Source organism: Macaca nemestrina, chromosome 11 (genome assembly GCF_043159975.1).
Source record: "Macaca nemestrina isolate mMacNem1 chromosome 11, mMacNem.hap1, whole genome shotgun sequence".
Taxonomy (NCBI): Eukaryota; Metazoa; Chordata; class Mammalia; order Primates; family Cercopithecidae; genus Macaca; species Macaca nemestrina.
The window spans coordinates 129,885,409-129,902,629 of record NC_092135.1 but is presented as its reverse complement, the minus strand read 5'-3'; the positions used below and the strand labels follow the sequence as shown (position 1 = coordinate 129,902,629).

The following is a 17,221-nucleotide window of genomic DNA, read 5'->3' as shown; positions in this document are numbered from 1 at the left end:
ATCTCAAAAAAAAAAAAAAAAAAGGAGAATAGATTTTATAGATGGCACTGAGTAGTCCTTTTCTCAACAGTTTTCTCAACAGAAAAAAAAGATTTTCTAAAAGCATCCTGTTTTGAAGTTTCCTCCTTTTCTCAGAAGTTTAAGTTGCTTCCTAATTGCCATAACCCTATTTTATCTTCTCCACTATTAATTTTTTTAAAAACGAAAAAGTTGAAAGACTACAATGAATATCCCCATTCCCTCCACTTAAGATCCAACAGTGTGAGCATTTTGCCATATATGTGGTACCCCTCAGCCTATCAATTTTGTTTCAATCTACCTCCAGCGCCTAAACATGAGTTGTAAGAGTCTCTACTAGTAAACATCCTGTGGTAACCAGTTAGTCTGGCACCTCCATGTCAAACATTTTGGGGGCTTAAAAACAGGAAACCAGACTATGGACATAAAAAGCTGTGTCAGCCATGTCAAAAACAGAATAGGACAGCCAATTTTTTGGCAGGTTCAGAAACTAGATTTCGTGTGCCAGACCATTTTCGTGTTGGGGTATTTCTAAGTTTATTTCTTATTTATCCTAAGTTTTGTAACCTATTGAAAACTTCCGCTTGTGTCAGATGTTGTACAGAGGTGTTTGGGGCTACACTTGAGACAGAAATTGGGGTGAGGAGTGAGCAACACATGTCCTGGGGTGTAAGAGTAGCTGAAGTGAGGGAAACTCAGGGGGCATCAGGCCCCAAGGAGTCAAAGTGGCACTGCTCCTCTCTGGATATGCTTCCTCGGGGATAAGCAGAGATTCTCTCTCTCCCAAACCTGTGCATGAAGCTCGCTGGCTCTGCTTCACAGCTCCCAACATGCCATGTGCATGCCTGGGAACACACTCTCCTCACCTCCAGGTATACTCTAACCCTGGTACTCCTTCAAAACTGAGCTAAAACTTCTCCAATCAGTCCATCTGACTTTATAAGCCCCAAATAATTTAAATCATTCCACAGTAAATCCTCATAGAACGTGTGACAGCTCTTGTAAATATCAAATTCCATTAAAACAGAGAAAACGCAAATGTCCCAATGCTTTTTATATACCAGAATATAGTTATCAAATATTCTTTGTATGAGTTGTATTCCAAGTTAAAATGACCTACTCCTTGTCTTCCATGTCCCTCATGGTGTTTCACAAACATTAGCCCAATATGTTATTGATTTTGAACATAAGTTCTTTTATCCAAAGAATCTTATAAACATGTTAACTTCAACAGGGATAGAAAAAATAATAATAAAAACAAAGAATTTTACAAACACTAGCCTTCCTGAGTTTGGTCAAACCTGAGTGTGAGTTTGGAAAGGGCAGGACTAGCCTCACACAGCTAGGACACACAGACTCCACCTGCTAACCCTGGGCGTTTTATAGCCCACTTTTAAATAGCTCCCAGTTGCATTTAAGGCAAGAACTATTTCACAACCAAGGCACCAGGAGGCCTGAAATGACTCCTGTTGTTGCACAGCTGTGATCACAAATGTAGCCCCACTCTCTGGCTCACTAAGCCCCAGCTCCCAGGTAGCCACAGGCCCACCCCAAACCCTCAGCTGACACCAGGAAATCACATTTTTGCAAGGAGAGGCACAAAAGACATGCTAGATATCTCCCTCCTGCTTTCAGCCTCACCATTCATGCAGGGTCTTGACAATATTATTGATATCCTTCTTTCGGATGTCACGGCCAATGCAGAAATCCACTTCCAGCAGCTGGTTTCGCTGGTCCAGCTTGCCCTGGATGATGTCAGTGTAGACAGCCTCAATGATGAGGTCTTCTAGTTCCCGAAGATTCCGCATTTCCAGGTCTTTCAGCAACACGGAGTAGGGGATACACTGTAGAAAAGGCCATGTGATCATTATAAAAACCATCTGGCAAGCATTCGCGAAAATGCAGGTATTATTCACATAGCCAACAGCTGCCTCTAGGCTCAGGAAATGCAGACTAGTGGTAATTATTAATAGCTAGGGCAACAAGAGGTGGATAAATGAACCATGAGACCTAGAAGACCCAACGACATCTAAGAAAGCAACCTCCTGGTTCTCTGCCTCCTTGGCTTTCCCCAGCCTTCAGATTTCACATGCTGCAGCATACTTGCAGAGATCCTAAAAACTTGTACCAGTGGAGAGAAAGGGAACTACTGAGTATATGCCACTCTGCCACCTTCTGGAATCTTTCAGACTTTGTCAGATCACCATAAATCTCCAGCAGATCCCAGTCACTGGAAAGAACTGGCTACTTGCCCAGCAGAGTGCAAAAACAAAAAAAAAACTTGCAGGCCAGCACATCTACCTATAGGTAGCCAACAGGTACTGCCAGCTCAGACATCATCCTGAAGTTTGTATCTGTTTTCTCAGACACTTACAACCAATACGAATTCCCCAACAATAGTTCTTTATTGGGCTGTACCAACATTCTACATGACTCCAAGACTCCAGTTTTCTGCAAATCCTTTGCCACATCACTACTAGTTTGAACATTAACACAATGATCAAATCTGTAGAAACAAACACGAGGAAGATACATACAGAGAAGACAGCAAATATACCTAGAAGGGTTTTCTATGGCTAAAGGCACAGATATCCATGGGCGGTGGGTGGACTTACAATGACAGGTTGCAGAAATGAGGAAAAGGGTCACTGTTACTTCTTTACTACACTTGAGAAGTCCACAATCAGGACAAGAAAAAAGGTCAGGTCCTCATTTCCCAACAAAATAGCCCTCCCACCTGAAATGCTAGGCTGAGAATCAGAAATGTGTCATTAGATCAGATAAAATGATTTCAGCAACCGAAATTGCAATCCAAGAACAAGACAGACCAAGTGCAGTGGCTCACACCTGTAATCCCAACACTTTGGGAGGCTGAGATGGGAGGATCACTTGAAGTCAGGAGTTTGACACCAGCCTAGGCAACATGGTGAGACCCGTGTCTCAATTTAAAATTTTTTTTTAAGTTAAAAAGGCCGGGTAGGTGGCTCATGCCTATAATCCCCACACTTTGGGAGGCCAAGGCAGGCAGATCACCTGAGGTCAGGAGTTTGAGACCAGCCTGGCCAATATGGTAAAACCCCATCTCTACTAAAAATACAAAAATTAGCCGGGCATGGTGGCAGGTGCCTGTAATCCCAGCTACTCGGGAGGCTGAGGCAGAAGAATCGCCTGAACCCAGGAGGCAGAGTTTGCAGTGAGCCAAGATCACACCACTGCACTCTAGCCTGGGTAATAAGAGCAAAACTCTGTCTTCCCAAAAAAAAAAAAAAAAAGAAAGAAAGAAATATATTTATCTCTGAAGCTCAATCATGGAGGGGAAATGCTAAAACCAAATTTTTTAAAAGGCATAGTCCCACAGAAACTTAGACACTTAGACTGGGATTAGGCAGAGAGCCAAAATCAACTATAAATTAACTAAATCTGGACCTTCATTATTAATGGCTATGAGCAGCTGGCTGCAAAGCTTCTTCTAAATCAACTGTGGGAGAGGACTTAAAGGTATAGGGGAGTGGTTGGTATCTTATACAAGGTTAGGGTCTAAAGTTAGCATATGAGGCAAAATTCCAATTAGTGTAATAAACCCTTGAAAATCCCAGAGAAAAGCAGTATATTAAAAATCTAACTGGGCATGGTGGCTCATGCTTGTAATCTCAGCACTTTGGGAGGCTGAAGTGGGTGGATCACCTGCAGTCAGGAGTTCAAGACCAGCCTGGCCAACGTGATGAAACCCTGACTCTACTAAAAAATATAAAAATTAGCTGGGCATGGTGGCAGGTGCCTGTAATTCCAGCTACTCAGGAGGCTGAGGCAGGAGAATTGCTTGAACCTGGGAGGTGTAGGCTGCAGTAAGCCCAGGTTGCACCACTGCCCTCCAGCACGGGTGACAGAGCAACACACTGTCTCAAAAAAAAAAAAAAAAAATTTAGCTGGGCAGGGTGGCCCATGCCTGTAATCCCAGCTACTTGGGGCTGAGTAGGGGAATTGTTCAAACCTGGGAGGCAGAGGTTGCAGTGAGCTGAGATCACGCCACTGCATTCCAGCCTGGGTGACAGAGTGAGACTCCATCTCAAAAAAAAAAAAAAAAAAAATTCTAGCTAGTCCAATATAGCAAGTTTTTCCTCCAGGATGGGCAGTTCACTGTGCACTGAGCAAGAGATAAAGTTATTAACTTGCCTTGAGATGCCTTGCTATTTGAAAAATGTATATCTTTACCAGCAGTCTCCCCTTAATATGGCAAAATGCTCATGCCACATGCAGCACCATAGCATGCCAGGACTGAGACCTGCTGAGTCAATCACTGCTGGGCATACTTTTCCTGTATGGAATGGAGAGTACTTGTCTACACTATTTTATCTTTTCCTCTGTTGAGCAAATCTTACGCATTTATGATGTGACTCTCCTATGTGCAGCTGGGACTTCCCTCACTGATGCCAATGAGACAGCTGACTTGGGATAAGGAGGAAGACAAGCGAGGGCTCAGGACCGTACCTTCATTCTTGATGCCAAGCTCACGATGGTAAGATGCTTCAGCTTGTTCTGCTGAGCTGTGCTCAGTTCTGGCAGGCTCTTCTTGTTGGCTGCTCAGTCCCACCCACCACAAAAATCAAGACACAAAATAAAATTAGGATTTCTTTTATGGAATAAGCTCAACAACTCCCCAAACCAAATCTACTACTGAATCACTATCATGACTTTGCACTTATTCATTTGGCAAATATTTCTGTCTTCTTTGGAAGACTATGTACTTCCAAAGAAGAAAAGACTCAGTTTCTACAAACACAGAGTTTAGTCTCCTAAAAAGCAAACAAGCAAAATGATGTGGCAATTATCTTAACGGAGTACTATTTGTGCCCCTTGTGACATTCAGCTAAGTTAAACATATCTTCATCGAGCATCTGTTGTGTGCATACTCTGTCCTGAGAAGAAGCAAGGATGAATAAGATGGGCTTTGCCAGTGTTGCTGCATGGCACAGCTCCAGGGCCACCAACCACCTAGAGGTGTGCAACTTCATGGCCCTGGACTTGTCCTCGGTCTTACAACCAGATGTTTCAATAGCTACAAATGCAAAGCAGAACTACCAGAAGAAAGGTACAAGCTACCAGAAGAAAGGAGAGGGAGGAGGTAGGGGTAAGAGAAAGAAAGGGGAGGGGGAGAGAGAAAGAGAACAGTATCATTTGGGAGGTACGGGAGATAGAATTCATGGACAAGATGGAGTTTGAGTTGAGCCTCGAGGAAGAGACAAAATTTCAATAGTAACCATAAATGATAGTAACAGCAAGGGCAGCAGCTGCAGCAGCTAACATAAATAGCAAGCTTTACATCTTATGGATCACATAGGTCCACACATACATACACACATCCAGTTCATCTTAACAACCACCCCACAAAATTCCAAGTGTCCTCAATTCCTTAACCATAATTCTGGATTCCAACAAACTAAATCCAAACTGATTTTTTTTTCCTTAAGCATGGTGCTGAAATTCACCTGGTGAGAATTTTGGACCTGAACGGAGACAGGGTTTTTATCCCACTTGTTTCCACATTCCTTTGAAAATGTTACATAAAAAGGCATGCGCATATTACCTTTTTAAAGTCCCAAAAATTCTAAATTCTGAAACATGTAGCTTCGAGGAATGTAGGTAAGGAATAACGGACTTGTATTGTTACTCCCATTTTACAGACGAGGAAATTGAGCTGCATAAGATTACTTAATTTGTCAACGAACACACAACTAGTAGAAGTGGAGCCAGGCTGGCTACACGCAGTCTGGTAACAGAGTTTGCAATGCTGCCTCTTTAGTAAGCGAGGACAGAAAAACAGAACACACTCCCTGGAACAAAGGGAAGGTCAGAAAAAAATGTGGTGTACCAGGAAGTGGCAAACTGTCCAGTCTGAGAGCCGCACAAAGTAGAAGTGACCAGGGAGAAAGAAGAAGTCAGGGATATCATAGAGAAGACCCTGAGTATCAGGCTACTGTCATACCATTAAAAAAGGGTAGGAAAGCCAGAAAAAAATGGTTTGGGTAGAAGGTAAGTTAGTGTTTGGACACACAAATACCTCATCCTAATATTTAAGATTCTAATTTAAAATGACTCAAATGCCCTACAACAGAAAATGGGCTAAGTAGATTATGAAATATTAGGTTGTGAAATATTAAAAATATTACAAAGACTTAAAATATGGATAAATGTCTATAAGTGGGAAACAAGCAAGACATAAAACTATATACATAGTTATACCTATGTAAGACAAAACACAAACTTAAGGGGCACAAAAAAGTCCAGCATCCAAATGTCTGATGGAAATACAACTATGAGTGACATTTATTTATTTGTTTGTTTGACAGAGTCTTGCTCTGTTGCCCAGACTGGAGTACAGCGGTGCGATCTCAGCTTACCACAATCTCTGTCTCTCAGGTTCAAGTATTTCTGCTGCCTCAGCCTCCAGAGTGGCTGGGATTACAGGTGCCCACCACCACACCCAGCTAATTTTTGTATTTTTAGTAGAGACAGGGTTTCACCATGTTGGCCAGGCTGGTGTCAAACTCCTCACCTGAAGTGATCTGCCTGCCTCGGCCTCCCAAAGCGCTGGGACTACAGGCATGAGCCACCGCGTCCAGCCTATGAGTGACTTTTTAAAAATCTATTTTCCAAATTTTCTTCAATATGCTGGTATTATTTTGATAATATTTAAAATGTTGAAATATTCTACACGTGGGTATTCTGACACTTCACGGCACTCCAAGAGCCCTACAAACACCAGTCCTCAAGAATCTCGTCTGGAAAATAAACAAGGGCTACATTTGTGGATGAGCACACACAGTCCCCATTTTACCCACTAGAATATAAAAGGTGAGAAGGAAAATTCCCTTTGTGAGGTCACCTACCAGGCACAGCAAAATGGGAGGCAGCCAGGTCAAGAAGTCTCCCCACTACCCCATGCTTTATATCTCAAACCTTGATGGTCTTCCAAACTGAGCAACATAATTAAGACAAGTCTTTTGAAGGATCTTCACCAACTCACCTATGTAATCTGGGTATGTCCCATAGGCAAACAGGTTCAACAACTGCAAATAAGCAGCATTAGCTCCTTCCGCAAGCTGAGGAGGGAAAAAAAAGTTCACCACAGACCAAACTGTCTACCAATCACTGTAGTGTTCAAACAGAGGACGGGTGAGCATGTGTCAAAGATGCCATGGCTGTTTATTCTGTACTATTTGATTACTTGGCCCCTGGGGTCTCTCTTCCAACTCTGATTCTTTGGGAAAAAATAAACAAGATTATTAAAGCCCCAAATTTAATATCTCTCCCTCAGGAATGTTTTACTTTCTACACAGCATGCCCAAGGAACTGCTTTTCTCTCTCAACACATACAAAGCATTAAGCATTGGAAGGAGTTCAAATCTTCTCAAGATTCTATTTGCATTAAAACAAAGACTGCAGCAGCCATATCTACATACTAGCTTGGTAGGTATGGCATGAGCCACCACTAACCCAAAGTGAACAAAGCTCAGGGTTGCTTCCAAGTTTCAGGACTACATGTGGACTATGAACCCTGGGAGAGACCAGCACATCACAGGGCATGACAGAAAGCCAGGCTGGGACAGAAAACCAGTGTATCAGTCTGCTCCAAATCAAAATGTTCATTAAAATTACTTACTCTTCACTGATGCTGATGGCAAAAAGCCATGTGTAGAAGAAAAACGAAAGAGCCACTGTTCTGCCTGTAACTTCTCTGCTGTCAATTACGTTGACTGGTGAGTTTTTTGTTTTTTTTTTTAAATCACAAACGTGCTCCTGTTACCCTTCCAACTTACCAAGCCCAGTAACCTCTAAACAGGAATAGCGGTACTACTCAATTTTAGCCTTTAAAAAAAATAAAGATTCCAAGAGGCCGGGCGCGGTGGCTCAAGCCTGTAATCCCAGCACTTTGGGAGGCCGAGGCGGGTGGATCACGAGGTCAGGAGATCGAGACTATCCTGGCTAACATGGTGAAACCCCGTCTCTACTAAAAATACAAAAAACTAGCCGGGCGTGGTGGCGGGCGCCTGTAGTCTCAGCTACTTGGGAGGCTGAGGCGGGAGAATGGCGTGAACCCGGGAGGCGGAGCTTGCAGTGAGCCGAGATCACGCCACTGCACTCCAGCCTGGGAGACACAGCGAGACTCCGTCTCAAAAAAAAAAAAAAAAAGATTCCAAGAAATGCATCTATAATTTCAGATCACTGAAAGGCAACCAGCTTATTCTCAGCTCACATAAGGAAAAACGCAATGTATGGAGAGATAAAGGCGGTCTGCCAAGCACCCTATGGAGAACTCCAGCATCCTAATACCTCAGGCTACTTTCTCAGGTTACCACAAACCTCCTGAAGTCCCTGAATCAGAAGGGGAAGAAACCTGGTAAAGACCATCCAATCTAGCCCCCACTTTTCAGACACATAAAACTAGCCGGAAAAGAGTATTTTCTCCAGAGCAGATACTCCAACACTTCTCCCCCTGGCCTAAATCAATAAAGCCTTTCTGGCTTTACTTTCCAACCATCTCCTCTTAGCCAATCTTCCACAGTTACAAAACAACTACTTGGCATATTCATGCAGGCTTTTCATGAACCTGAAGGAACATATTACCCTTTGGTCATCTCTTGTGTTGAAAAACGAACCCAGTTCTCTCAAATTTTCTTCATAAAACTCATTTTCCACTTCTGGCAAATTAAATTTTTATTGAAAACCTACTGTGTGTCAGGCTATGTATTCAGCTCTAAAGAAACAATGTTGAGCACTACAGACCTCCTCACAGAGATTACAGTTTGGCAAGCAAGCCTGAAATTAAATAAAAATTTACAATGAAAAAGTAAAAGTGGCTCTTCTCATCTCTGACCATCACAGGTAGAGGAGTCATAAGTGGGCACCTGAAATGGCTGCACTGTGGGGAACTGCTGCAGTTTCCCCATCAAGAGGAACAGGCAGACACACAGCTCCGAATCCAACAACCTGAAGGCCGGCAACTCCTTTTGTTAAAACTGACTGTGGATGTGGAGCCAACAGCAAAGGTGTTGTAGTGGTCATGAAGGTGATAAACTGCCTAACAAAAGCAAACCACCTCCTATATGCAAATCCCCACCACCAAGAACTGCAGGGCCACTCTCAACAGCATCCGGCACATGCTCCACAAGAGGTACCACCACCCAGATCGGTGCGTGGCAGCCTTTCACAGAGCCAGCACCAGCCTGCAAAGCCAGAAGCCTGTGAGGATGAAGAGGAAGGGGACCTGCCCCACCGATCCACCAAAAGCTCCTGAGTATGACCCTCCACCCTACAAAGCAATAAAGATGCTCACAGACTTTTCTCAAGTAAGTGAATATAAACAAATAAAAATGTTCAAAGTGGGAAGTAGAGGTGGAGAAGTATAGATTGCTTTACATCTCTTTGTTCCTTCTGTTCAATGGATCTTCTCATTTTTGAGGCACAATGACCAAAACTGGATACCCAAGGTTTTAATAACAAGCAAGCAAACACGTAAAATGAACTACGTCCTAGCTTTTCATGTCATATCTAACACATTTAGCATAGCACTGTCCTTTTCCACAAGAAAAATACACTCCTATTCATGTCCATTTTATGTTCAATAGCAGTAAGTTTCTGCTGTGTGTCCCTGACCAATCCTCCTTATCGATAATGCACTGGAGGTTTCTGGTCCCTAAGAATGCCTGAATCTACCCCTATTAAACATCAGCCCATGCTTATAGCACTTTTCTAATTTATCAGGATCAACTTGACTTTTTTACTATCTTTTAGATTATTATTAGCAACAATCTAATTTTACCCAAGTTGAGATAAAAATACTGGATAAAAGGACCCAAGGATATCCTCTCAATCTCTTCCTCTGCCCCACCAATTCCCATCCCTCTCTCAATAGGGTACCTCACAGGTTCACAATACTTCAGCATTGAAATTCTTTGGAAACCTGGAGAATTACAGAGAGTCTCAGAACAAAGACAGAGAAATTGTTTGAAAACCGTTCTTACCTCCTGCACGTTGGCCAGCTCCAGAAGTTCTCCAAAGACATACACTCCAGGAGCCTCTAAGACCTGGCTTATGAGAGCAGTGAGGGCTGAGCCACTGGTACCTTTGGCTAATAAAATAAACTGCTCCAGGAGGTTACTTGAGGGTTTCTGTTCCCCTGCCATTCTCTGGCCTTGAAATCTGTCCAAAAGAAAATTGTGTCATTCTTCCTTCTCCTTTGCAAAGTCTATGCCTATTTAGTGCTGAATCAAACACCAGAATACTTTAATTTTATAGTGTTGATAAAGAAAAACCAGGCCAGGTGCAATGGCTCATGCCTGTAATTCCAGCACTTTGGGCGGCTGAGGTGGGTGGATCACCTGAGGTGAGGAGTTCGAGACCAACATGGCCAACATGGCAAAACCCCATCTCTACTAAAAATACAAAAATTAGCCAGGCTGGTGGCAGATGCCTGTAGTCCCAGTTACCCGGGAGGCTGCGGCACAAGAATTGCTTGAACCCAGGAGGTGGAGGTTGCAGTGAGCCAAGATCGCGCCACTGCACTCCAGACTGGGCAATAGAGCGAGACTGTCTTTTAAAAAACAAAACAAAACAAAACAAAAACAGTTCCTGAGTCCAGATGCAATTACCACCTTGGGAGATGGGTGGAGTTCAACCTGGAGTTAAAAGGATCTTTTACTAAATTCTGGTGTTTGAAACACACTCTGTAAAAGTCATTTCACTTCCACCTGCCCCTCCTCCAGAGGCAACACCTTCTAAGTCCTTAAACCTGACCAGGAGCTAAAGAAAAACACAGGAGTTTCTCAGCAGCTGTTTTATATCCACCTCGTTTACACATTCTGGTTAAGAAATAAAGGATACTGCCTATACCCAGAGGCACCAGATGTAAGCAAAAGCAATCAGTTACAGCTCCCACTGTGTCATCAGAATCCCATCTACAGCCAGAGAGATAAGGAAAACAAAAAACCAAACAAGAAAGATGTCTCATTTAATCAAGTCAGGTAAGCACAGGTAGAGGGAGACATCATTTTGAAAGAAAAACAGCGACATACCCAAACTAAGAACATGCATGCTGTGTAAGACCATGGGGGAAAATCCCTGTATTCGGCCTCCTCCTGATACGACATTTTAACCAAACGTGACTTCAGAATGTGTAAAAAGAACTCAAGAAAACAATAAAAAGATTTGGGAAAACAGTGAAAATATTCTATAAGCGCTCCGAAGACATTAAGTACAGGAGGGTCCCTCAACTGTGTAATCTAATTACAAGCTGTGTGTACAGGAGTTCCAGGTAAGATTTCTCCTCTAAGAATGACACATATTAGAGCAGCGTGACAAAATGAACGAAAGACGGTATAGTAGAGTGGAGCAAAGAACAATTCGAAGAATAGTTTGGTGAAAGAGAAACTAAGTTTTGTGTTGGCAGGCACACATAATAGTTAACCTTCCACAGTATTACAGAAACAAGTATGTCGCCTCACTCAGGGTTACCTAAGAAGGTCCGGTCAGACACAGAAAAAAAAAGTGACGTGCTGGGGAACAACGGGTTTTGAGGAGGGAAGGGAAAGGGAAAAGAGAAGAGGAGAGGATATGAGGCAGAAGGGAAGGAATAGGGAAGAAAGGAGGGTCGGTAATGGTCAAGAGAGGAGGAGCGAAAAGGTCCTTCCAGGAGGACCCGTGTGAAGAGACAGATAGGGATCTCTGCCAAGAGACTGAATGTTAGGAGGTGGGGGTGGAGAGCGGGTAGGGAAATGGAGAGAAACTTGTCCCTTCAAAAGATCTCGGCTTAAGGAGCAAAGCCTGTGGGCGCAGAGAATGTAAAGAGATGGAGACAGTCGCTTTCTTCTGGAGTGGGAGGGCCAGAGGCTAGGCACAGAGCGGAGATAAATTCCCGTCAGGGGAGGGCGCTATTTGGATGGACCGGAGTGAGGCAAACGGGCAGCCTTTGGGGATGGGAAAGCGAAGACAGCCACAGCACTGATGCTGAGGGTCGCAAGCTGCAGCAGACCTCGCCGCGGGCGGTATGCTCCAAGCAGGGCCGCAGGCGTGGAGTGAGGAGCCGCGGGGCGCGCTCCCCAAGGCGGGGGCGGGGCGGGCACGGCCGCGGGCTTCCTTGGCTGCGGGCACTAAGCCGGATCGTCGGGCCGAGCCTGGAGCGCCGGCCCCGCTCGGCCCACCCTCTCGCTAGCTCCTACCTGTCCGAGCCACCTCTCGGTCCTCTTAGTCGCTGGCTCGGCCTGCCGGCGCCTGCCCGCAGGTTGTCAAGCGTCCATGATCACCCCGGCGTCCGGCGCTTTTCTGCCTCCGCCGACCCGTCGCCCGTGCAGCTCCCCCGGAAGCCTCCCACCGCTGCACTCGCGTTCCGCCCACACAAGGTTCCACCCGCCGCGTTTACTCCCTTAGACCTCCGGTGGGGAAGTGGGGGTGAGGGGGCGGAGAAGAGGCTGCAGCCCGGGAACCAGGCGGGGACGGGGTGGCTAGGCGCCCGAGGAGACGAATGCGGCCTAGTCGATACTGCAGCCCAACCGTCGCCATCGCCCTCCCGGGCCCCAAATCCTCCCCTTAGGCTGCGTTTTGTCTCTCAGGAGCTCCCCATGGTTATTGCGCTACCCCTGGGCACGGAGATACATTAAGTCTACTAACTACCACTTATTGAGCGTTTTTCCATGTGCCAGGTGCAGTACATGCATTATCTCGTTGAATTCTCATAACTATGGCTTGTATTATTGTTCCCATTTTTCAGGTGAATTAACTACGTCCTAAAGTCAAAGTGACAAAGCTTGCTTTGGAACCCAGGCTATTTGAGGCCGAAGACCATGTTCTTTACCTCTATTCAGAAAATGTTTTAAAATAAGCAAGAGATGGGTTAAGCCAACAAGGTTCTATGACCAAAATGTCATTGATAGCGTTGCATCTGGTGCTTACCAACTCCCCGGGGAAGATGGCTAAGAAATGCCACATCATTGAACACTTAAACTGATTCCTGTATACATTCCAGTCTTTCAGGTCTTGAAAATGAGAGAGAAAAACAGCCCTATTTGCCTGTCGTGCATTAGAATGCAGAAATTAGGACAAAAGCAAAGGAGCCTAGCACCAACTAATTCATTCATTTATTCAAAAACATTTCTTTAGCACCTATTATGTCCTGGAAAGTTATATGAAGATAAAACGAAGTTCTTCCCCTCAAAAGCTCCAATGTGTTAAATGCTATGAGGAAGATATGACAACACTTTGGAAGCACAGAAGACAAGAGGTTGGGGAGGAAAAAACAGGCAAAAAGGGGAGTAGTGCCCGTTGTCACAGAGGTTTGCACTGTGCAGCATATACTGATGTCAAAAAGAAACCCAGAGTGGTTTGACCCCAGGGTTTTCAAGAGTGAGAAATGAGGGGTACAGAGCTGGAGTCAGATCATCAAGGGTCTTGGAATCCACATGCCAGGTACTGGGGAACTACTTAGGCTTTTTAAGCTAAGAAGAGGTATGAATAATTAATTGCCTTTTTAGAGTGATCATGCTAGGTGCTTTAGGAATGGATTGGATGTGGAGAGAATTGGAGGCAGGGAAAACCTCCAGTGAGGGGACCGATTTATTCTAGATAAGACATTGTGAGATCTCGAACAAACGTAGTGGCAATTGCTGGGCGCGGTGGCTCACGCCTGTAATCCCAGCACTTTGGGAGGCCAAAGCGGGCAGATCACCTGAGGTCAGGAGTTCGAGACCAGTCTGGCCAACATGGCGAAACTCCGTCTCTACTAAAAATACAAAAATTAGCCGGGCATGGTGATGCACTACTAATCTCAGCTACTCTGGAGGCTGAGGCATGAGAATTGCTTGAACCCAGGAGGCAGAGGTTGCAGTGAGCCGAAATTGTGCCACTGCACTCCAGCCTGGGTGACAGATTGAGACTCCATCTCAAAAAGACAAACAAAAACAAAGGGAGTAGCAATTGGGGTTGAAAAAGAAGGGACACTGTTGGAGACATTTAGACTGTAGAATTTATAAGACTTGGTGACCAGCTGAATATAAGGAGAGGGAGGGAGCATAACACCCAGGATTCTGTCCTGGGAGACCAGAGCTGTCTGGAACTGGTGTTAAGTGAACAGGGCTATGGACGAGGAGGGACAAATATGGGATTGAGAGGAAGACAACAGAGTTTAGTTTGACTTCATAGAAATTCCAGCAATGCCTCTACTTCCTCCAGAATAATGTCCAGACTCCATGGCTGCAATTTGGACTTAGTATTTTGGGTTTTTTCCCTTAAGAGACGGAGTCTTACTCTGTCACCCAGGCTGGAGTGCAGTGGCACTATCATAGCTCACCTCAGCCTTGAACTTCTGGGCTCAAGGGATCCTACCACCTCCACCTTCCAAGTAGCTAGGACTACAGGTGCAGGCCACCACACCTGGCAAATTTATTCTTTTTTTTTTTTTTTTAGAGATGGGGTCTCTCTATGTTGCTGAAGCTGCTCTTCCCTGATCTCAAGTGATCCTCCCACCTTGGCTCCCAGAATGCTGGGATTAGAGGTGTGAGCCACCACACCCAGCCCATGGCTGCAGTGAAAGCCCTTCCAAGTGTGCCTCCCTCCTAAGTCCTCTAGCTTTGTCGCACCCCACCCCCTTCACAGTCCAAACTCCCATGCCCGGCACAACTTACACCATCCCTCTCAGACACCAGGCCTATGCTCAAGCTTGCTCTTTTTTGGAATGCTCTTTTATTAGCCTGTAAAAAACCTACCAACTCTAAAAGCAAGGATTTCTGAAATCCAATGCAAAAAACACTAACCATAATAGAAAACATGGAACTATTGCACTATGTTAAAATTAAGAATTTCTGCTCAGCAGATGCAGTGGAGTACACCTAAAGTCTTACTATAGCTACTTGGGAGGCGGAGACAGGAGGATCACTTGATCCCAGGAGTTCGAGGTTGTAGTGGGCAATGCTGGTGCCTGTGAATAGCCACTGCATTCCAGCCTGGGCAACATAGCAGAGACCCCATCCCTCAAAAATATAATTTGTTTCAAAAGTCACCAGTAAGAGAGTGAAAAGACAAGCCACGCCTTGGAAAAGATATCTGCAAAGCATGTATCAAGGAACTCTATATCCAGACTGTAAAGAACTACAAATCAATAAGAAGACAGCCCAATTTTTTAAAGTTGGGAAAAGAATAGGCACTTCAGGAAAGACAACGTTCAACTAGCCAACAAGCATATTGAAAGGCGCTCAACATAAGGAAAAATGTAAATAAATACCTTAATGAGATACCACATTCAGCCAGAATGGCTACAATTAAGAAGAATGACAACAAAAATCCTGTGTTGACAAGGATAAGAGGCACCTAGAACTCTTTCATATTGCTGGCAAAGGCGTAAATTGGTACAATCATTTTGAAAAATTGGCAATGTCTACTATCACTGATCATGTGCATAACCTCCCTACACACCGGCAATTCCTCTCCTAGAAATGGGTGCAAGTGTCTACAAAAAGAAACATGTAAGAATGCTCGCTACAGCTTTGCTAGTAATAGTCCAAAAAATAGCAACGTAAATGCCCACCAACAGTGGAAAGGTAAATTGTGGTATATATATACAACAGAATACTATTCAGCAGTTAAAAGGCTACACACAACATGGATGAATTTCACAAAAATATTGATAAAGTTAAAAAGCCAGACACATACTGTACATACTGTATTATTACATTTAACTGGAATTCAAGAACAGACAAAACTGATCTATGGTGATACAGTCAGAAGAGTGATTATCTCAATATGTAAGGAGGTAATACTGATTGGGAAGGAGCACTAGGCGTGCTAGAAATGTTCCATATCTTGATTTGGGTAGTGGGGACAAGGGTGTATACCTATGCAAAAATTGTTCCCATACTGTATGTCACATCTCATTTAAAAAAAAAAAAAAAAAACTTTTTTAACATGGAAAAAAACTTCAAGTCCAAATGCCACCTTCTCCATTAAAGTTTTGCCAGCTGCAATTAACCTTTTCATCAGGGCCTCCTTAGCATTCTGATGTCGTTTCTTTTATGCCATTTTATCACACTCCATCTTGAATCTCAGTGGAGTCTCCTTATTTCCCTAAATAGATGTTTATCTTCCTGGTGGCAGTGACCATGTCCTTCACCTTTTACCCACTCAGTGCCTGACAAATAACAGGCTGAAAAGATATTTATTGAATTACATGGAAGAAAAAATTGGGTGAGTTCCCAGATGGGTGAAAGAGGGGACAGGCAGAGGAAGGAAGGCCAAGAGAAGGACAGAGGAGGTTTCCAAGGAAACCGTGGCTCACACTGCAATTTTACCTACTTCCTGAAATCACATTAAATGTAACCTTGAGTGGCAAAAAACAAAACACCAAGTCCTACCTAGGCTGAAAATAAATATCACACTCCCTCACTTGAAAGAAATCCACCAAATAAATGCTACCTAATTCTGGGTGTTTCAACACTGGATAGGAAAACTGTTTAAGGAGAATAATTCACATTGCTATGCTGCTAAAAATATCACCTCCTTAGTGTGGTGCAGAGAGTCCAGACTGCAAGTCAGCCGACTTAGGGCTGAATTCTAACTCTGCCCGAACTTGCTGTGATCTGTGGCCAATCCCTTCGCCTCTCTGGGCCTCAATTTCCTCATACGTAACAACGGGGTAGATTAGCAAAGTCCCTTTATGTTTTGATATTCTGAGTATACAATCCATAGCTCTCCCGGTCCAAAGCAGGAATACAGCAAAAACCCCTGAAAAACACGTAAAAGGCGCCTCAGACCAACAAGCACGATTTGAAGAAGTCATTTTGTTATCTTTCACGGTTTAATCAGTGTTTTTGTTTGTTGTTAGCAGCCTTACCATGATTTGCAGAAGATGTCTGAGTTCCATGTAAACAGAAGTTAACTCTCTGCGGGCTGTCATCTTCTTTTGACGGTGAGAAGGGTCTTCCCGCTGGGTTTCAAGTCTCGGGATTCCGAAACCACCAACTCAGCGGGCGGGTTTGTGAATTTGCGCACACTGCGCGGCACACTGGAGTCTAAGTTACAGAGGAACCGAGTGCAGAGGATGCTGGGATTTGTAGTCTCCGGACCTCTTTGTGGTGCGCTGGGATCTGTAGTCCCCCGAGTGCGCCGCTGGAATGCTGGGAAATGTAGTCTCTGTCGCGTAGCACAGTGCAACCAGCTGCCG

The 17,221-nt window shown here is 44.3% G+C and overlaps 1 protein-coding gene across 15 annotated transcripts in view; it reads right to left on the bottom strand.

Annotated features, from left to right (window-relative positions):
- Positions 1-17,114, bottom strand: part of LOC105473926 (COP9 signalosome subunit 7B) — a 70,753-nt gene extending 53,639 nt beyond the window's left edge. For 3 of the 15 annotated variants that reach the window (XM_071073543.1, XM_011728131.3, XM_071073546.1), the window contains exons 1-5: positions 12,234-12,392; positions 10,041-10,218; positions 7,043-7,118; positions 4,507-4,595; positions 1,660-1,862 (exon numbers count right to left, since the gene is read on the bottom strand). In XM_071073543.1, coding sequence (XP_070929644.1) covers positions 1,660-1,862; positions 4,507-4,595; positions 7,043-7,118; positions 10,041-10,202 — 530 coding nt within the window. In that variant the 5' untranslated portion in view covers positions 10,203-10,218; positions 12,234-12,392. Of the gene's footprint in view, positions 1-1,659; positions 1,863-4,506; positions 4,596-6,571; positions 6,738-7,042; positions 7,119-10,040; positions 10,238-12,233; positions 12,395-16,554; positions 16,688-16,891 lie in introns of those variants that run through there. The other 12 variants (XM_071073541.1, XM_011728133.3, XM_071073540.1 and 9 more) reach the window with 10 other exon arrangements.
- Between the last annotated feature and the right edge of the window lie 107 nt (positions 17,115-17,221).